Source organism: Bubalus kerabau, chromosome 1 (genome assembly GCF_029407905.1).
Source record: "Bubalus kerabau isolate K-KA32 ecotype Philippines breed swamp buffalo chromosome 1, PCC_UOA_SB_1v2, whole genome shotgun sequence".
NCBI lineage: Eukaryota > Metazoa > Chordata > Mammalia > Artiodactyla > Bovidae > Bubalus > Bubalus kerabau.
This window is the reverse complement of record NC_073624.1, coordinates 158,807,789-158,828,872: the sequence shown is the minus strand read 5'-3', so window position 1 is coordinate 158,828,872 and position 21,084 is coordinate 158,807,789. Positions and strand designations below refer to the sequence as shown.

At 50.2% G+C, this 21,084-nt stretch overlaps 1 protein-coding gene across 1 annotated transcript; it reads left to right on the top strand.

Moving 5' to 3' along the window:
• The first annotated feature begins 2,646 nt into the window (after positions 1–2,646).
• On the top strand, positions 2,647–19,358 carry MAT1A (methionine adenosyltransferase 1A). The gene is made up of 9 exons (XM_055566437.1): positions 2,647–2,740; positions 6,395–6,472; positions 7,287–7,409; positions 10,186–10,298; positions 10,637–10,780; positions 14,705–14,923; positions 15,990–16,172; positions 16,507–16,640; positions 17,280–19,358. Exons 1-9 carry the CDS (start codon positions 2,647–2,649, stop codon positions 17,380–17,382), a joined length of 1,191 nt encoding a protein of 396 aa, XP_055422412.1. The 3' UTR covers positions 17,383–19,358.
• Positions 19,359–21,084: the final 1,726 nt, after the last annotated feature.

The following is a 21,084-nucleotide window of genomic DNA, read 5'->3' as shown; positions in this document are numbered from 1 at the left end:
AAAATGAGATGTAAAAAGAGGACAAAAGTATATTGTCAGTAAAAAAACCAAGATGCATATAACATACATATAGATATCTACTTCTTTTCCAGGAGAAAATCATGTACATAAACGTATAAAGTGCTTGTGTGCTTACTCTGTCACTCTGCAGCGCCATGAACTGTACTCCACCAGGCTCCTCTGTCCATGGGATTTCCCAGGCAAGAATACTAGAGTGGGTTGCCACTTCCAACTCCAGGGGTTCTTTCTGACCCAGGGGTTGAACCTGCTAATGCCTATTAATAAGGTAATATTTTATTAAATCCTTATTATGTGCTAGCAGTATGCTTAGTACTTAACATACCCAAGTGATTTCATATAGTTCTGACAACAATGCTATGAGGTAGGTAATTATTTAACCCCCTTTAAAAGATGAGGAAACAGCACCCTTAAGAGGGTAAGAAACCCACCCTAGGGTGCTAGAGGATTAGAGGCAAAACAGGACCCCAGCCCTGAAGCCTGCACTCCTAACCACTGTGTTCTGTGCACTTTTTGTTAACATTCATCTGCTGAAAGAGTATATGGTGGCCTAGTCTTTAGTAGGAATGTCATACGAGACTCATATAAAGTGGATTCTCAACTAGGTGCGTTCCAGATCCCTCCCTCCCTCTGAATGTGTGTCCAGGCTGCAGAACCCTCCTGCATATGTTTCTGAAGTGCCACTTCCCTGGACAGGACATTGTCCCTTCCACTTCCATTCACTCCCCCTCACCCACCCCCTGCCTCTTTACCCCATGATGCTATTATTCACTTTGGAATTCAGAGGGCAATTAGACTGCTTTGTTTTATGACTTCTTGCTAGCTGTAGGAGTCTGGATGCACATCTTGCTCTTAAAGCGTCTTTAGAGCATAATGACTATCGTTGTTAACTGGTAGTGTAATCCAGGTCTACAGTTCACATTAAACATTAGCTCATATTGCCTCCAGGTTTGAAACCAATGTACCCAGAAGAAATTGACAAAGGGACAATGATGTTGAAATATTTTAAGTGCAAACAGGATTCCTGTGTGTTGACAGGGACAAGGCCATGTTGTCTAAAGTCCCTATTTTGATTCCTAATTTTCCATTCCTTTACCAGTGGCCTTTTCCTCTCTGGACATTCTGCAATCTTGTGACTAAGCATTACCGCTCCCTCTTTGTGAAATGCCTCTGATTGAATGTGTATATATAAAATCTCTTACTTTATCCCAGCAGAGGTGACTTTAATATGGAGGGATGGTACTGCCACTGTTGACCAGTTGAAAAACTCAGCATTTGGAGCACTGGAAATTTTTTTTTAAATGTTCATCTTCTAAGTAAAGAGGAAATTCGGTTGCCAGAATTATTAGTTCATACAACTGTGTTCTACTTTTTGCTTCCCACAGAGCACTGTTTGGTGCATGAGGTTTTGGTTGATTACGTTTTATTGCATTCTAGTGGGAACCAGTTTCTCCACCCATTCTCACTCTCTGTGCTTTCAATTCCCTTTTGTTCCTTGGGCCAAAGGATGCAGCTAGATCTGAGAGCTGGAGAGAGTGAAGTAAAAGATGCTGGCATTAAATGCAAGAGTTGGTTCAGTATATATTCCTGTCTACTTCTTTTCTTGGTCAAAGCAAAAATAATGCAGGCATCTTGCGAGAAGGATGTTTATCAAGTGTATAGGACCTAATGTGTAGATGCTTAGTTTATCATATGGAAGCTTTGGGAAACTGGAGTCTGATAATTTCCCTATAACGAATTTGCCTCTCAGGATTTTTTTTTCCCCAAAAATCATTGTTCTCCATAGCCTATCCAGATAGTTTTTAACATCTTGCTTGTTAATGTGACTGCCAGCATCTTAGAGAAGTTGACAGTTTATATGATTTCTATTAGCAGAAAAAAGTGGGCTCAAAAGCTTTTTCTGTAAATGAATCTATTGTTGAATGTCTAAACTGACTCAGAATACAGGTGCATGCTCTGAGAAGGTAGAAGAAGGGGAAGAGCCCAATCCAGACAAGGTATGTTGGGGGGGGGAGGCAGGGAACCCAGAAGTAATGGCCAGCCACCCTGTGCTGTGATCTCAGCCTAAACCATATCCCTGGGAAGGAGTTTTTTACTTCCTATTTGTATCCCTGGGCAACCACAGACCCCCACCTCCTACGTGGGATGTTAGCCTTGGAGCACTGAGGAGATGAGCTGCAGAGCTAAAGCAAAGTCCCAGAGGAGCTTCAGTTCTGCAGAATCTATGCAGCCTTCTTTGCCATACATTGATCACACGCTTAGGGCTTGGGAGATGAGAGCTGAGGGCTGAAATTCCTCAAGGTAAGAAGACCCCCTCTCCCAGAAAATGAACTCCTCCAGTTTTTTCACATGATTATTCAAGTACTTTCACTTTCCCATATATAGGAGTCCCTCAGGAGCAAGCTCTGACCAGTCAGAGGGAGTGACACATTGCTCTCCAGTCCCTCCTCCTCACCCATCCGCACCTTTACTCTCACGTGCTGACGGGCACTTACGCAGAAGTGAGCCCCGTGGCTCTGCCAAAGACGAGCCTGTTGGGTTTAAAGGAGGAAAATTAAAAAAACCTTAGGCCAGGTCCCAGCATTAAAATTGTTACCTTGAAGAAGCTGAGTGGAGAAGTGTGAAGAGATGAATGGACCAGTGGATGGCTTGTGTGATCATTCTCTAAGTGAGGAAGGAGCATTCATGTTCACATCGGAATCTGTAGGAGAGGGGCACCCGGGTAAGTAGGTGGTCCTGGACAGATGGCAGCCTATACGGGGTAGGGGGCTGTTACTGGAGGCCTGGAAAACAATGTGCGTAAATTACTACAAAGAATCTCAAGAAGAACAATACGCAATCTTTTTTATTTTATTAATTTGCAGTTTTGTAAAACATTCACTTGTTATGCAAATAATAGACTGTAAGTTAATGAAGCCAAGGGTCTGTGCTGCTGCCCACCACCAGTGTTTTCTTGGGGCTACAATAGAGAATATATGGTTAGTTGGATAAACATATTGTATGTGTAGAATGTATCATCAGGTATTCACTTTGTACAGAGTTTTGTTTTGTTTTTTTGGTAAAGCTTTTTTTTTTTTTTTATCAATGAGCAGCTTAAGTCAACAGAGAATGTTCCCACAAACAAGACCACGGGTCACTAAGTTTCAAATGTAAAGCATGTAGAGTTTAGAAATGAACAGCAGTGCATTCTAATAGGGGCTGAGACAGATCTCGAGATCCTGAAAGAAAATTCCAGCATTTATTTTTTTTCATCTCTGAGAAGTGCGATGTGGAGGAATGAGAGAGGCTTCCGTGAAGACCACAATGGGAGCCTGCAGTTTCTGGGACAGTGGTTCTCAGACTTCAGGGTGCATCACCATCACCCAGTGGGCTTGTTAGAACACAGAGTGCTGGGCCCCACCCCCAGAGTTCCTGATTTAATACGTCTTGGGTGAGGCTCAAGAATTTGTGTTCTGAAGAAGTTCCCAGGCAATGCTGATACTGCTGATGTGGGAGCCACACTCTGCGAACCACTGATCTAGGAGAACCCTGGGGGTTCACTGATTTATGTATTTAAGCACCTCTTCAAAATTCACCAGAGTACTTGAACTTTTTGGTGACTTATCATTACCGAGTTTAACTTTCTTTCATCTTCCTCATCCTTGCTATTTCTCAAAGAGCTTTAATCTTCATACCTTGTAGCTCAGCTTTAGATGTCTCGGTGCACTGCCCCTTCCATATGCTTTAGCCACTGGTTCTCAACTGGGGAAAGTTTTGCAACCCTTTTCCCCTAAGGGCATTTTGTAAGATCTGGAAACATTTTTTGGTTGTTACAGCTATTCCAGGGGGTCGAGGCATGGCCTGATACTGGCAGTCAGTGGAGAGAGGCCAGGTGTGCTTCTAAACACAAGACCATCCCCCACAACAAAGAAATTTTCCAGCCCCAAATGTCAGTAGTGCTGCTGAGAAATCTTGGCTTAAACTGAATGTTGTTTGTAGCTTAGCTCATTTCAATGTGAACAGCATCTTTCATTCTGCATGACTTTATAAAGTTTCTAGGTTTACTGTACTCGTAGTCTCAGATTCACTGCTATGTCTGATGTATTTTGGACAGCGCCATGACTTATGCAGGCCATCTACAGGTCAGAAAATGGCCATATATAGAATGTGCTCCACGTGGAGGAAGTGGGTGCTTTTTCAGACAGTGGCCAGTGGTCCCACTGTGCACACAGCTATGTACTCAGTGGGCAGAGAATGAAAATTCCAGTCAATTGACTATTCTGTCTGCTTAAGGGCAGCCCTTCAATTTGTCTGATTCAGCTTACCACTGTACATTAGCTGTCCATGTAAAACAGTTTTCTTGGTGGTTTTCTTCTTGTCATTCCAGTGCTAAATTCCTCTCCATCAGCAAGACAGAATTAATGCTTCCTTTTCAACTTCCAAGAAAACTATTAGCTATCTTAAGGCTACTAAGTGATATTGATAGAAAATTTGAAAGCCTTAAACAGTTGAGAAAGGACCTCCTAAGGCATTATCTTAATCTACGCAGCTATCTCAGTACCCTTGCTCAACTCCAGCTTATCCCTAATATCCCTATCCCATTTCCCTGTGTGCACTGGAAACATGTGACTTGTGTCCTCTGAGCGAGCAGAGTCATCCATGGTCAGCATGTGAGTGGCTCCTAGGAGTCCTGATGGCTGGGTCTAAAGTGATATTTGAGCAGCAGGAGGCCTTTACTGGTAGGTGGTTGCAGGGGCATGAACTCAGGCAAACCTTGATTTATAACCAGGATCAGCAGGGAGATGGAAAAACTCAAATATATATTTAGTAGCAGCTTCTGAAGGAAAGATTAGAGAATTAACCTTCAGATTAACATGTTAACTACAGAATTTCATATGTACTTTCAAAATCAGAAGTGCTTGATTCTGAGCCTGCATTCTTAATTTAAAAACCTAGAAAATGACAAAAGGGACACAAGGAAATTTGAGAGGTGATGGATGTTTATTAAATCTTGATTGAGGTGGTGGTAACACAAGTATGTACATATGACCAAACTTGCCAAATTTACATACATTAATTATATGCAAATTTTTGTATACCAATTATACTCCAATGAGTCTGGGAAAAATCTTAGTAACTTGCTAAGAGTGGACTCTGTGGGTATTTTGAACACTAAACAAGATGTAATATGTGCAAATAGACATCACTTTTATTTCTGAGTTTGTAAACATTGGCAGTACACATAACTCCAGAGCAGGAGTGGATTTCTCCACAGCGTCTACATGCTCGACCACGAGGAGTCCTTTTTAAATTATATATTTTGGCTGCTCTGGGTCTTTGTTGCTGTGCATGGGCTTCCTCTAGATGCAGTGAGGGGGGCTGCTCTCTAGTTGCCGTGTGCGGACTTCTCACTGTGGTGGTTTCTCTCGTGGAGCACGGGCTCTAGGCATAGGGGCTCAGCAGGTGCCACACCCCGGTTGTTCCAGCATGTGAGATCTTCCTGGACCAGGGATTGAACCTACGTCCCCTGCATCAACAGGCGGATTCTTAACTACTGGATCACTAGGGAAATCCCATTGACCATGGGGAATATTTAAGGCAAATCATAGAAGAATAAGATGAAGTACCAGCCCATGTTGAACTTTTCTCAGTCCCGCCTTGATGAGGAGGTCAGACCCAGCTGCTGGGACATCTGGCCTTCAGGAGGCTGAGTGATGGTGGGGAGGATCTCAGAAAGGCTTGTGGAAGTGTTCTGCACAACAGTGGCAGTGATGTGTGGAGGTTCTCTTGCAGGAGTCTTACAGGTGGAGTCATGGAAGTGGGCGTGGCTTTATGCACGGTGCTCTGTAGCTGCTGGGACCAGCCGTACTGTGCATCTACCTGATCTGTCCTCTTCTACCTGCGGCACCTAATCTCACTGACGTCATTAGTGTTTTACATTCTGTTTCTAGGACTTTGCTTGATGTTAGAATTTAAGGAAATATGCTGAGGAATGAGATATTTCTGTGTGTATATCTTAGTTCCTTGCACATCTATATCTATTATTTATTTAGATATAGTTAGATATTCCTATAAATCTAGTTTTCTATGAATAGATACTTTTTAATTGGAAGACTATACATGTGTGTATATGTGAGTTACTATAGACTCTTGTAACTGGCTTTGGAATATACTTTTCTTTTAGGGAATTCTATGACTTTATATAATATACATCATCCAAAATTAAGGCAAAAGTGGGAAGAAATAAAAATTCCAAAAATTTACAATTTTTTATACTTTAAAAGTGTCCTCTTAGGTAGACTTAATATGTAAATTGACAAAATATCTAATTATTTTAACATTTCAGTTTTTAGGCTTAACATGTCTATGAATTTTACTCATGTTCATTCTTGTCCAGATAAGATCTGTGACCAGATCAGTGATGCAGTGCTGGATGCCCATCTCAAGCAGGACCCCAATGCCAAGGTGGCCTGTGGTAAGAAATGCTTGACCCCTCCTACTGGAGACCTGAGTGGGCTCAAATTGAAACCTGTGCTCATGTTGAAGCCCTCGGCACAGCAGAGAACTGGGGACTTCAGGGCCTAGAGGGCCCCGGGGTGATAGGACTAGTCTCTTCAACTTTACAGAGGGATCTTGGGTATCCCTTGGCCAAGGTCAAGGGGTAGGGGTCCTGATGTGGAGACCAGAGCCCCAGTCTCCTCACAGTCAGCACCTTGTTTTGTCCAATACTCAGACCCACCCTTCCCTCTCCAGCACCACCCTAATCCTCAGACTGAGCGCTGTGGGGACCCGTGTCCCTCTAAGGGTGAACTTCACCCTGACATGTTTATAAATAACTTGCCTTGATTCTGTGCTCAGGACCCCATACCCTAAAGCCTGCAGTGGAGCTTTAGCAGTAAGGGGGCAAAAGAGGCCTCATGTATGCTGGCTGCATTCTTTATGACTACATACAGCCATTGTCTCGTTGTAATGCACACAGCAGTATTATGATTATTTCCATCCAGCAGCAGAGGCTGAATAAGCAGTTCAAGATCGGGCAAGTGGTAAGTGCGTGGTATAAAAACTTGGAATTCATGTGACCAGTTCTTTCCAAAGTGCAGTTCTCTGAGCAGCCTGTGAAGATGGTCAGAACTTGTGCTGGGCTGCACTGTCTGTTATCACCATGACTGTCCTTCTGGAGCCTGTTCCTGGAGTGGCCTCTTGTGCGGGTCTTTGTCAGCACTGTGAGAGGTCCAGGTGTGGAGCCCCTTAGCTGGCATGTGGCCACTAGCCTGCCTCTTTGCCTTCAGAGACGGTGTGTAAGACGGGCATGGTGCTTCTGTGCGGGGAGATCACCTCCGTGGCCATGGTGGATTACCAGCGTGTGGTGCGGGAAACCATCCAGCACATCGGCTACGATGACTCCGCCAAGGGTGAGGCCAGGGTCCCCGGGATGGAGCCCACCTAAGGCTCTCCATCTTCTGGAAGAGCAAATGCTTCTACCTCTAGGCCCACTTGCCAGGGTCCAGGCTTGCAAGCTCTGGCAACAGTATGGCAGCCCAGGCAGACTGGCCCTTGTCCATCTGTTGCTGACTCTGGTCTTGTTTATGGTCCTAACTTCTTAGAAGAGGAAAAAGCTCTGGGTCCAAGGGGCTGCCTCTCTTGGGGACATGCTGTCTGCCAGGCGCTGGGGCAGATCTGTGTGTGTGTGTGTGTGTGTGTGTGTGTCTTCCTACCTAATTGTTGGAGGAACTCTGCTCAACTCCCTATGATGCAGATGAGGAAACGGAGGCTTAGAGATGTCAATAACTCATATAAGGTGGCACAATCAGTAAGTGGCTATCCACAGTTGGGATTGTGCTTTCTGCTAAGCTAGGCTACTCTTCCTCACATAGAGAAGAAGCTGACTCAGTCCAGTACAGGTGTCAAAAGCAGGTGGAAGAGACAGGCAGGTCCAGGGTGGCTCCAGTGCCAGGCAGTGTGGGAGCCTGCAACCCCAAGAAGAGGCCCAGGCACTGGCTGGAGTTGAGGAGGAGCCCTGTGATGAGGTGGGGGTGAGAACTGAGGGCCCTGAAGCAGACGCCTGCATGGTAGGAACAGGCAGGCTGGGAAGGAGCCCAGCCTGGAGGGCGTCAAAGGACAGGGCACGAGGGCCCGATTCTAGGGCTGGGGTACACTGGTCTGCTTATTGGTTGTTTGGGGTGGTATGTGGTATCGGCAGGCTGCAGTGACATGCATGTGTCTTTTATGTGAGAGAGGCCCTCTCTGTGTGAGGGCATAGACGCACAGAAGCTCGGTGTAGCCACCTACATGCTGGCTTGCCCAAAGGACTCACCTGAGCAAACAGAAATTTTGCGGATGTATCAAGAACCTCTGGGAAGAAGAAACCAGTGAGTACAGGCTGCTTCTCCCAGCCAGCACAAAGGGTGTTCACAGAGCAGGCACATTGTCCCAGAACAGCAGCTCCCTGCCACATTACTTTGCAAGCCTTCACCCTGTTCTGCCAAGAATAGCCAACTTATTATTTACTTATTCAAGAGCAAACTTTGTTCTGCGTTTAGGTAGCAGGAAAGTTGTTTCCCCAGGGGTGTCACATCCCCTAGAAGAGAGAAGCAGGAGTGGGCCCAGCTCTTATTGTCAGCACGCCTGCACCAAGGGGACTGGCAGGCTGCGGGCTGGGCTGCAGTCACAAGGCCCCCGTGCTAGAGGCCCCCACTGCTCTTTGCTGCAGACTTGACCTTTCTAAGCCCTCCTCCTCTCCCCTTAGTGCCCTGAACTGTTTTCCCAAGTGACTTGGAGCCTTTCATTACGTCTCAGCACTGAGATTTATTATTTAGACAGGAAGTGTAAGGTAAAATGGGGATTTGGTGAGTCCTTGGCGGCTGAAGGCTGTTCCCTGGTTTGTTTCAGAAGCCTTCACTAGGAATGGGGGCTGCAGAGGACAAGGTGGCCTGGCACTCCTGAGTAGAGGCACTGCCTGGCATTAAGTGGGATGCGGTACGAGACGCTCGGCAGCGAGTTGGCGGCAGAGTGTGCACTGAAGAGCTGGGGTGGGGGCCATTCGGGGGTGTTTACTGAGAGCTGGATGGGCTTGTGGAGGGGACGGGGGTCAGAGGAGGAGCTTTCTAGGCAGAGGGTCCCCGTGGAGGTGGAAAAGGAGGTTGTGTTTAAGCTGAACCTGAGTTTACTTTGGTTGAGGGCTCAGCTGGGAAAGCCTGGCTGGAGCTGAGCAGGTTCCAGTTTACTGCCTTTGGTGGTAGGTCTTCACTTGAAGCTTGTAGGTAAATAGTAGGTTGAACCTAGGGGTATTTTTGTGGTTTTATTTGTTTTAGTTAGCCCATCTGGCCACATGGGTGGGAGAACAGCTTGGGAGAGGGTGGCAGTCACTGTGTCGCTGATACTTGACTTTGTGGTGCATTTTGGCTCCTCATTCATATCTATCCTGTAGCTGAGCCCAGCAAGATGGGGAAAACCAATTTGGGAAGAGTGTGCAGTTTGCCTAGTGGCTCCCTTGTGGGGCTTCTTGGCCTGAGCTGCTGCTACCCAAGATGTCTGTGTCCCAGGCCCCTGCCCACTGTCCCCAGCCCTGGCCAGGCAGGAGGAGGGAACTTAGCTCCATCTCTGTGCTTGAGCTTTGGGTATAGGCTGGCAGGGGCCTCGGCCTCCAGAGGTGTGGTTTTTCCATTTTGCTCCAGGCCCTGTGCGCACCTTGGGCTCAGAGCACTCCGACTCGGGAGTGTCTCTGGATGGTCCACGTGCACCTATTATTCAGTATATTTGATACTTGGGTTTGGTGTATGTTTTTGATACTTGGGCTCTGACAGGCAGTGTTGGAAGGGCCCTTGATGTTCACTTAGTGCAGTGATTTTCAACCTCAGGGAGAGCCTAAGGGGGCAGGCCCTTGGTCATCCACCGCCCTTCTACCAGAGCAGCCGTAATTGTTATCTGGTTTTCATACTGCCATTCTGTGTAGGGTATATATTTTTAATTGAGGTGTAGTTTAATACGTTGTGGAGGGTTTTTGTTTTGACTAAAGAGTTCCATGTGATAGGATGAGAAGGATACTGACATTCCCCATCCTAGGCCTCAGTTCCGAGCCTAGACTGATGGCAGAGACCACCCACCCCAACACTAAATGCCCTCTTGGGTGCCAAGCAGCCCCAGGAGCTCCAGCCCACCTCTGCTTAGGCCTGCTCTCCTTGTGCCCAGGCTTTGACTTTAAGACCTGCAACGTGCTGGTGGCTTTGGAGCAGCAGTCCCCGGATATCGCCCAGTGTGTCCACCTGGACAGAAATGAAGAGGATGTCGGTGCCGGAGATCAGGTCACTAAATGCTAAGTATGGGCACCACATCAGAACAGCAGTGGAGTGTGCTCTGTGTCACAGGGCTGGCTGTTCATGTGTGATGGTCTGAGTGCGCTGTGGGGCAGAGCTCCCCTGCCCCCATGTCTGGAGTCACACAGCCCAGCTGGAGGGCAGGATGGGCTGGGAATGCCCGATGTGGCCTGTCTCCCTACCTAGAGTGTTGGGTTTGGGGACCCTGTCGTCCCCTCCACAAATACCCAGTATAAAAGTCATATGCCTGGGAGGGTGGAGGGCCAGCGGGGCTTTAGATCTGAAGAGAGTTGTCACCTGTAGTCTGAAATGGGTGTCTGCTACAGGGGCTGATGTTTGGCTATGCCACGGATGAGACGGAGGAGTGCATGCCCCTCACCATCATGCTGGCGCACAGGCTCAACGCCCGCATGGCAGAGCTGCGGCGCTCAGGGCAGCTGCCCTGGCTGCGGCCGGACTCCAAGACGCAGGTGAGCCCCTGCTCTCTGACGCCCTGCAGGGCTCCAGAAATGCACCCCAAACAAACCCCTTTCTCTTGATTCTGGTCATATGTTAAGATCAAAATGTTCTGTCTGGGCACTCAAAGAATTGTTGAATCTGAAAAGAACTATTTGAAAAATCTTCTGCTCCAGATAAATCTTTTCTTTTCTCCCCTGATCCGCCAACATTTTAGTATGAAAAAGTTTTAAATACAGAAAAATGAACAGTTCTAGATTTTTGGGAGGCGGGACTTAGCATATGTTTACTCTGGTAATATGATTCCCCAGTTCCTACCTCAAACCTTCGTAACTGGTTTCCGACTTTTGGCCACTGCCTGTCAGGTCTCCATGTCTTGCGCAAAGCTTGAATACCCCATGAACAAGCGCTGTGTGTAGCTCGCTGCAGCCCTTTTGCTTTGCTTCTCACAGAAAGGATTTACCTTTGCTGATCCTGAGGCTCTGTTGCCAGTGGCCCTGACCCCATGTTCCCTGCAGTGATGAAATGCGCACTGAATCCGGATTTGAGAGCTGGCAGTAATGCAAATGCTGGCACATGCCGAGGCCTCTGCCTGCCTTCACTCTCCACATCCTGACAACCCTGATGGCCCCTTTCCTCGGAGCTCCTTTCCCAACTCTACTTCCGCACTCCAGTGGGGTCTGGACACTTGCTTCTACATTCTCTTTCCTCCTACCCACACTTGTGGGTTATTTTCACGTCTGCACACTTGGTTTCCAAATCTTCCACCTGCAGGTCTATCTGAATCACCAGCCCCCATTTCTCACTCATCCTGCAAACACATGGGCCCCAGGAGTGCTCCTCAGCTAAAGGGGTTTCATGGAGCCCACTTTTCCCTGGCCCTCTCTGTCTCCACTCTATCTGGGTTACTCTTTTCCCTATGGAACATCCCTTCTTCTCTGGCCCCTTTTCCCAGGCCAGGCTTGGCTATGTCCTCCTAAAGGCTCTCTCTGCCTGGAAACTTCAGTTAATTTGCTTTGGACTTCACTTTTAATTTCCTTATATCTGCTCAGAACCATCTACAACTTTCTACTTCCTACTTGAGGCGAGAGGAGTACCCATTTGTTATTCTGGCATTTGGCAGGCATTTACAGGTCTTCTCGCTTTTCCTTCCTCGATCCCCACCCCAGTCTTTGCTCAATCCATATGCTTTCACTCACATTCCCTTCATTTCCCAGTGCTTTGCACCTGTGTGCTCACCCCTCACTTTCCTTGGAATCTTTCTCTGGTCCCCACCTGTCCTTCAGTGGCCAGCCTGGTTCCTGCCTCCTTCTGGTCTCCCCTGATCACTCTCAAACGGGACGTCTTCTTATCCTGCACTTGGAATTTGGCTCACGTGGTTTTATAGTTCAGCACGGTGCTTGTGACTCTGCCACATTACTCCCCAGGTGTCAGGCTGCCCATGATGGAGGTTGCATATTGGCTGTACCTGGAGCAACAGAGTGTCTCTGTGGCCTAAAGGAAGCCCTTGGGACTTCAGGTGTTATCCACATGACCCCCACACTGGGAAGTGGGATCATGAGCATCACTCAGGTGATCTTCAAGGTGGTGGGCAGAAGAGCTGAAATATGTAGGTTGTGATGGTACCAAAAGAAAGGAGCCTGCCCTGCCTGCTAAGTTCTGTGCCAGAGCTATGTGGGGATGGGGAAGAAGGGTGGAGAAATCCTAGAACACAGATGAGAAGAAGTAAGTGGAGTGGCTCAGATTTCCTTCTCTCTCCATGAGGGTGAGCACTGGAGGGTTCACACATCAGATTCCCTGAAATAGCAAAGGCCTCCTGTGTCTGCTTAGTAATAGGAGGTTTCCGAGTCCAGAGGGCAGTGAGGGAGGGAGGGGAAGACGGGCCCTTCCAGGCCTTCCCTTCTTGCAAGGAGACACTGAATTCTCTTATAAATGTCCCCCGCCGACCTCCTGCTACCCTGGGAGGGGTGCCGTGCCAGGATCGATGTCTGGGCCTTCTCGTCTACTGGTCAAGGATTTTAGTCACCTGCCCCTGGTGTTCACTGTGAACAGAATGAGCCTTTCCACCTGAACAAATTTTTGCTGCTGATAACTAAGAGCGGAGTGGCAGTACAAATGGCTATTTTTGTACCTGGCCAGGGTTGTGTTTTCCGCGGCCTACTTTTCTCCACATCTTGCTGACATGATGAGATAAGCACAACGCATGGGGCCCTTCGCTCAGCCACAGCTCTGCTTGGGGTTTGCGGCGGAGTGGGGGAGCCCAGGAGCAGTGGAGATGGACCTCAGCAGCAACTCAGGAAGCGAGCCTTCTCTGAAGGCCTCCCCTCTGGAGCTCCCAACCCCCCAACTCCAGCTTCCTCTCCCAAGTCCGGGAGTGCACGCAGCCCAGCAGGAAAGGTTCTGTGCTCGGTACACAGCTGGTGCGCATGTGCCCATTGCCCTAGGATCAAGCCTTGTGCAGCCAGGGCTCTGTCTCTTCCTTTTTCTGGACCCCACCCTATTGTTCTTTGGACCAGGCAGGACATAGGGTTTGATGGATATCGAAGGGGTCTTTGCCTTAGGCAGAGCCCCAGGGAGACTCCGTTTGCTGCCTGCAGTCCTATCAAGGCCCTTGGGGTGGGAGCAGCCTGTGCCTGCTGGCCAACATCCCTGCCAGGGCCATCTGGTGTAGCTGCACTCCTGCAGGCCCCATAGCCCCTCTGGGCACTGTTCTTGTGGGTCCACACTGCCTTGGGTAGCAGTGGGGCCTGGGGCTCCAGTACTGAGGGTCTTGGGTGACAGCCTTCTTCTGGGCGGAGCCCAGTTACCAGGCTGCACAGTTCCAGGTCACAGCCCACCTTTGCTGACTGTGTGATCTTGACTGAAGTATTTACATTCTGGAAGCCCATTTTCTCTCGTCTTTGAAATGGGGCTGGTAGCAACTTCTCACAGCATTTGGCATGCCTTGTAGCATAGAGTACACACCCAGTCAGTGCCAGCTTCTTTTTTTTTTTTTTCCCAGACTCATCTGCCTTCTTCACCACCTCTTTCCCTCTCACTCTGTGCGCAGTCCAAGGTGCGCAGGCTGGGACATGGGCTCTTTCCCTCCCTGGTGTGTTGGGAGAGGACAGGGTGCAGAAGCATTCTGTCTGTGCCGCCGTGGCAGTGACACAAGCTGTGGGAGCAGGCAGAACAGCGACTGGCTCTTGGGCTTTTCACTGACTGGCCTGTGACTTCAAGGACGTTGTTATTCTTCGCAGAGCCTGACTTTTCTCGTTTGTAAAGTGGTGACAGTATTGGCCATCTTGCTGGGGTGGCTTCAGTATTCATCCGTAATGCATGAAACAGGCACAGAACTGACCTACGCTGCGGGGAGAGAATCCCAGCTCTGTCCTGTGGCCAGCCCTGCAGGGGGGCTGCAGACAGGATCCTGCTCTCCTTGTGCCCTCGGCTCTTCCTTGCTTTTGCCCAAATACCCAGAGGCTGGCAACCCAGGCCTTGCTGCTGCCTCTTAGCTCAATCACCCTGGCTCAGGTCCCTCCACCAGACAAGGTCCCTGGGCACATGTGTTTCCAGAGACCCTCCGTTGAGGAGCTGAGGCAGCAGGCCTGTGGTCTGTGGACTCCCGTGTTCCTTAGCAGAAGCCTGGGTGTCTTGCCTAGAGCCATGGAGGATCAAGACAGGTCTTTAGTGGAGGGATATTTGCTGGCACACAGGACCCTCTGAGACAGAGGGAGTCGTCTGCTGAGTCACAGAGGAAACTCTGCAACACCTGGGTCTCCAAAGTGGCACTGATTGTGGTCACGTGGAAATAGCTTGTGCCTCGTGCCTGATCAGCTCATGGCACCAGGCACCAGCTTTGGGGAGCCCTGTCCACCTCCTGGGCACCTGTGCCCGGCAGCGGAGTGTCCTGAGGTCTGGGCAGGACCTCACATTTCCTCCCACCCTGCCTCCCCCAGGTGACAGTGCAGTACACGCAGGACAACGGTGCCGTCATCCCTATGCGCGTCCATACCGTCGTCATCTCCGTGCAGCACAACGAAGACATAGCGCTGGAGGACATGCGCAGAGCCCTGAAGGAGCAGGTGATCAGGGCTGTCGTGCCAGCACGGTACCTGGACGAGGACACCATCTACCACCTGCAGCCCAGTGGGCGCTTTGTCATCGGAGGCCCCCAGGTGCATCCCCATCTCCGAATGAGCCCTGATTTTGCTTACATCCCCAGCACAAAGCCTGCAGGAGGTGCTGGCTTTGTGTGACTCGGCCCTGAGTGAGATATGAAGTCAGCTCGCTCTGTGTAGCCTGCTATGTGCCCTCAGTACAGGGGGATGGGGGACATGTCCTGGGAGGTTCCCAGCCAAGGGGCTAGCAAACTTTCCATCACAGGTGCTGAGCTTGCCCTGGTGGGCTTGCCCTGGTAGCACTTCCTGGGTCTTGGCCACATGTAACCTGCAGCTGTTGTGGGCACCAAGGTGGGGACACAGAGTGGCCCCCTCTCTCCTGTGCCACAGGCATGAGCAAGCAGAGAGTGGCCTAGCCCCTTGGAGAGGCTGCTGACCACTGCCAGGCATCTCTGCTGTGGACATGTTGCCACGTAACAGAGCTCTCGGGTGGGGTCCTAGGCCAGAGCGGCACAGAAACTCAGGGTGAATGGAAGTCCTGTATTTTCCTGCAGAACTTCTCAGGGCTTTGGCATGCTCAGGGCCTTGGCACGCTGCTTAGAACTGTGGATTTCTAAGAGGGGCTGGTGTTGTGGTGGTATAATATGCAGACTTTCCCCGCATCATTTAATATAGAGCCCCCTCAAACATCTCTGTGGACTGGCATTGCACGGAATAGACACCTGAGCAAACGGGGAATGATGTTTGCCAGGTGGCACCAGCTGGGGCTCCGCCCAGGGTATATTGGTCCCAGCACAGGTCCCTTCTGAACTCGGGTTTCTCCATTATAATCTACTCCTACAACGAAGGCTTGGTGAGTGGGCTGGGACCCCAGTGGCCCATCTGACGAGGGGCCTTTTTCTGACGAGGTTCCAGCTGCTGACCTGACTTCAATGACTACTCAGTGACTGAACTGGGATTAGAGCCCAGGGTTTCTGGCTGACTCTCAGCCAGGGGGGTCTTTGGAACACACGCTCCTAGAAGCTTCAGAGACTGTCTCCAAGCCGTGGTCTAGTGGCCATGCCAGTGTTTCGGCCACCCCTCCCCCCACATCCGCCCTCCGTGTCTTCCTTTTCCTCCGCAGGGGGATGCCGGTGTCACTGGCCGAAAGATCATTGTGGACACCTATGGCGGCTGGGGGGCACACGGCGGAGGCGCCTTCTCTGGGAAGGACTACACCAAGGTGGACCGCTCGGCGGCGTACGCTGCCCGCTGGGTGGCCAAGTCCCTGGTGAAAGCAGGGCTCTGCAGGAGGGTGCTTGTGCAGGTGGGTGAAACCCCACCCTGCTCGCACCCCCACACCTGCCCTCAGTAGGGATGCACTGGCCTGGCGGAAGGCCCACACTACTGGAGGACCATGACTGTGCCATGTTGGGTTTTGTGGCCACTGTCCTGCAAGTGGGAGTGGGACAGCAGAAGCCTTCAGGCAGCAGGGCACGTGTGGAAACTGCAGCTGTGAAGTGGCGGGTGTTTCTAGGTAGACGAGGGCTGGGGGTAGGGAGAGTGTATTGGGCAGGGCCTGTGTGGTTTCAGCAGCCTCTCCCTGAGGACATCAAGGTCTCCGTGAGGGGCCTGTCCCTGACCCTGGGCTCTTCTGACAGGTGTCCTATGCCATTGGTGTGGCTGAGCCACTGTCTATTTCCATCTTCACCTATGGAACCTCCCAGAAGACAGAGAGAGAGCTGCTGGATGTGGTCAATAAGAACTTTGACCTTCGGCCTGGTGTTATCGTCAGGTAAAAGGGCCGCCCCTGCAGTTGGGCAAAGCCCTCTTTCCCCACCTGGTGCTTGCTTATTGGAAAGAGAATCAGAAGGAAGGATGTTCAGCCTCCCAGAAGCAGGAGAGGCTTCAAGTTCTTGGCGCAGCACAGTGTAAACCCCAAATGCAGAATGTCTAGTTTTCAGGTTGAAGGAGCCCAGCATTGACTTCAGGGGGCCCATCTTTGAGCAGGTGGGGGATCTTAGGAAGATAACTGCAACACCGGATTTGGGGGGAATTGAGTCAGCAAGTCTGGACCCAACTGCTCTCACTTCTAATGCCACCCCTGCTTCCTGGAGCTTGCGGTGTCGATGTTGGGCTGTGCCAGGTCAGTGGAGCAGAGTGTAGGCCAGAGTTCAAATCCTGATTCCTGGTGCGTCTGTCTGTCTGGTTGATCAGGCTGTCCCAGAACCCTGAGACTGTTTCTTAAGCGCCAGTGGCAGTCACCTTGTAAGGTGTGGCATGGCAGAGATAGGAAATTTAGGGAGAATTGCTCTTGAGTGATTAACACCCCACACACTCATAGTCTGTTAATTACTCCTGTGCCCCAAATTCAGGGAAAGACACTCCGCTCCTTTTCCATTAAAACTGACCCTTTGTTCTACTGAATGTGCAGGGACTTGGACTTGAAGAAGCCCATCTACCAGAAGACAGCATGCTACGGCCACTTCGGGAGGAGCGAGTTCCCTTGGGAAGTTCCCAAAGAGCTTGTGTTTTAGTGCTGGTGGGGGCCAGGCCTGGTGAGCCCTGGAGGCTTCAGGTGGGACAGAGCCATGCTCCTCTCCTCCAGGACCCCCACTCTCAGATCACCCACTGCCCCCTTCCTGGGCAGAGCCAGGCCCCTCTGACCTAGCAGGAGGAAGGGGACCTTCTGGTGCCGGGGCTCAGATCTCCTCGTGAGGCCAGTCTCTATGTGTCCCTGCCTCACCCCCAGACCAAGGTGACGTGAATTTAGTGGAAATAGCACCCCTGTCGGAGGAAACCTGCCCACTCCCCTGCCCCCACAGCCTGGACCCTGAGCGGCCCTCCCTCCCTGGTGTGGGCTGGGAAGATCTCAGGGCTCCTGAGGGTCTGGGTGTGCCGGGCCACCCTTCACGTCTGCAGCCATGTGGTCACCGTCCTGAGCCTGGGCCTTCCCACGGGCCCTCCCAGGCCATGCTTGTGGCAGGGATGACAGCAGCTAGTGTGTGAGAGACCGAGCTCATCACGGATCTCATTTCTTCTTCGCTGCAATACGATGAGGTGACACCTTGTGTTACGAGCATCTAAGGTGAGGAGGCTGAGCTAACTTTCACAGGGCCCACAGCTGCACGGGTCAGGGCCCAGACATGCATCTGGGATCTTTGAATTGTGAGCCCATACACCTTGACCCCTCACCCTCAGCACCGCCCCCCACCCCGATCTCATGCTAGAAACAGGTCTGAGTGAAAAGATGAGGCTGTGACCTCTGTCCTGAAGACCTGAGGTTGCTGGGAGTTAGGGGATTGAGTCCCTTGGCGACCCCTGAGCAGTGATCTACAGAGCCAAGACAGAACCAAAGGGATGTTTCCTTTGCCTCTGTAATTTCAGAAGATAGATCAGGGTGTGCTGGATATCCTGGCCCATGGGGCTGCGCTGGAGTTTGAAATTAAGAGGCACCTATGTTATCCCAGCCCCTGACTACTCAGGGACATGCAGGGTTGGGCCCATGGACTCCTCCGATGAGGGTCCAAGGCCAGTCCTGTCCCATATAGGGCTTCCTAGAGCAGAAGCAGCAGCTTGTCCCTTAAAGAAGGGATGGAACCCTGTGTCCTCCACATGCGTCTCTCTCTCTGACCCCTTTCTCTCATTTCTCTCTCTTTTGTAACCCCTGCAATCTGAGTGCTGTTGGAATAAGTGGGTGAGCCTCTCAGATCCCCCTTCCAGAGAGGACAGCCCAAAGGCCTGAATTCAAATGTTAAATGGTGACTGAAGTGGCAAGTCTTGACTCCTAGAGGGAACTAAGTTGGCTAAGATGTCATGAGGAGATTTCTGCCTTTGCCAGGTGGCCTCTGGGGCCAGGGCTACCCCTGAGGTCTTGGGTGATTCTTGGCACATTAGGGTCTTAGAAGCTATGCATTCTTTTGCCTTCCCTTCCATGGCCAGCACCTTCCTGTACTCCTTCCCCAACCTGGGCTTCTGATTGCTGCACTGCTACCTTATCCCCAGCTCCGCAGACCACAGGTTCAGGTAGGAGCCTCCACAGGTCCCCGGAGAATACTGGGGTCTGGCTTCTTCCTGTGGCACTCGGTGCCAGCTCCAGCTGAGATGCACAGCTCAGGAAGCCTCATCTGGGCAGCAGACAGCCTGCACTGAACTGTAGGCCTGAAGCACAAAAACCTTTGGCTTTCTCTTTCCATCAGGGGAAAAGCAGCAGTTCAGGGCAGAAAAAGAAGCCCAGATGACCGTAAAAACCTAAAGCTGATGTGTGATATGGAAGCTCAGGAGTCTCATAGGGCTCTGGTCACCTGGGAAGTCTCAAGTTCCTTTTCGGAGAGGGAGGCTTAGGTTTGCAGGTGGCTGAGTTCTTCTAACTTGGGCCATATTTGAAGTGAAAATTCAAAATTTTATACTTTCTGCACCCCCTGGGAGAAACAAGGTTTTCTTGGGTCAACACATATGAAACTCGAGTCTTTATTTGTTAATAATGCCTGCTAAGCCAGTGAATAAAAACTCGAGAAGCAACTACTCTATGCTTAGTTTCTGTCTCCAACTGCCGTAGACACCTCACCTCCAAGTAGCATTACCTCATCCACCCCCCAGCGAAGCGGCTGTCCTGCCCTCGGGTTACCCCGCGAAGCCTCTGCCATCCTGTCCACATGGGCTCCAGCGCTTCACTCCAGCTTGTGTGTTATCACTGCCTCACCTATTCATTCCACACCACACTGCGTGGAGGCGGGTGGACCCAGGAAACCCCCGTTACTCGTGGAGACCTTGAGGCAAACCGAAATGGGTTAGGACCCAGAGTGGCTGACAGGTGGCTTCCCCAGCCTTCAGGGTGTGCCCCTCGTCCTTGCCTGATTTCTTCTGCTTCCCCTTCCTACGTGTTGTCTACAATGTGCTTGGCACAAAGCAAGTGTTCAGGCAGTATTTGTCCATTGGTTCAGTGACTGAAGTCAGGTGAGGTGAGTGAGCCAAGGGGGTTGGTCAGCAGAGTTGGGAGTTTGGTCTGGGAGGTGGTGGTGAAGGAGGAGTTGGGGAATGAGAGGGGACTGGAAGAAATAGCAACCCAGCAGTGGGTGCCTGGGGTGAAAGACTTGGAATGGGGGACTTTAAGAGAAATTTTCACCTGGGACAAATTCCCCAGAGCTGATATGACTGGGGCACAGTATCAGAAACAGTGACACAATAGCCAAGATATGGAAACAACCTGAGTCTGCCAATGGATGGATAAAGATGACGCATTGTATGTGTGCAGTGGAGTGTCATTCATGAACAAGAAGGAAATCCTGCCATTTGCAGCAACATGATGAAACTTTAGGGCATTAGGCTACATGAGGTAAGTTGAAGAAAGACAAACGGTATGATGTCACTTATGTGTGGAATCTACAAAAGCCGACCGAGAGTAGAATGGTGCTTATGAGGGGGTGAGATGGTGGGTAGATGGAATGGGGAGATGTTAGCTAAAGGGTACACACTTTCAGTTAAAAGTTCTGGGGAGCTGATATATAACAGTGATATAGCTAATAGCACTGTTCAGTTTAGTTCAGTTGCTCAGGCGTGTCCGACTCTTTGTGACCCCATGAATCGCAGCACGCCAGGTCTCCCTGTCCATCACCAACTCCCGGAGTTCACTCAGACTCACGTCCATCGAGTCAGTGATGCCATCCAGCCATCTCATCCTCTGTCGTCCCCTTCTCCTCCTGCCCTCAATCCCTCCTAGCATCAGAGTCTTTTCCAAGGAGTCAACTCTTCACATGAGGTGGCCAAACTACTGGAGTTTCAGCTTTAGCATCATTCTCGCCAAAGAAATCCCAGGGCTGATCTCCTTCAGAATGGACTGGGTGGATCTCCTTGCAGTCCAAGGGACTCTCATGAGTCTTCTCCAACACCACAGTTCAAAAGCATCAGTTCTTCGGCGCTCAGCTTTCTTCACAGTCCAAATCTCACATCCATACATGACCACAGGAAAAACCATAGCCTTGACTAGACAGAACTTTGTTGGCAAAGTAATGTCTCTGCTTTTGAATATGCTATCTAGGTTGGTCATAACTTTCCTTCTAAGGAGTAAGCATCTTTTAATTTCATGGCTGCAGTCACCATCTGCAGTGATTTTGGAGCCCAGAAAAATAAAGTCTGACACTGTTTCCACTGCTTCCCCATGTATTTCCCATGAAGTGATGGGACCAGGAGCACTGTACTATATACTTAAAAATTGCTAAGCATGTAGATCTTAAATATTC

Coding starts and splice junctions, on each gene's coding strand:
- MAT1A (XM_055566437.1), top strand. CDS start 2,647: ATGAATGGACCAGTGGATGGCTTGTGTGATCATTCTCTAAGTGAGGAA. Junction 10,299..10,636: donor ATGTCGGTGCCGGAGATCAG/GTCACTAAATGC, acceptor TGTCTGCTACAG/GGGCTGATGTTTGGCTATGC. Junction 16,173..16,506: donor GCAGGAGGGTGCTTGTGCAG/GTGGGTGAAACC, acceptor CTCTTCTGACAG/GTGTCCTATGCCATTGGTGT.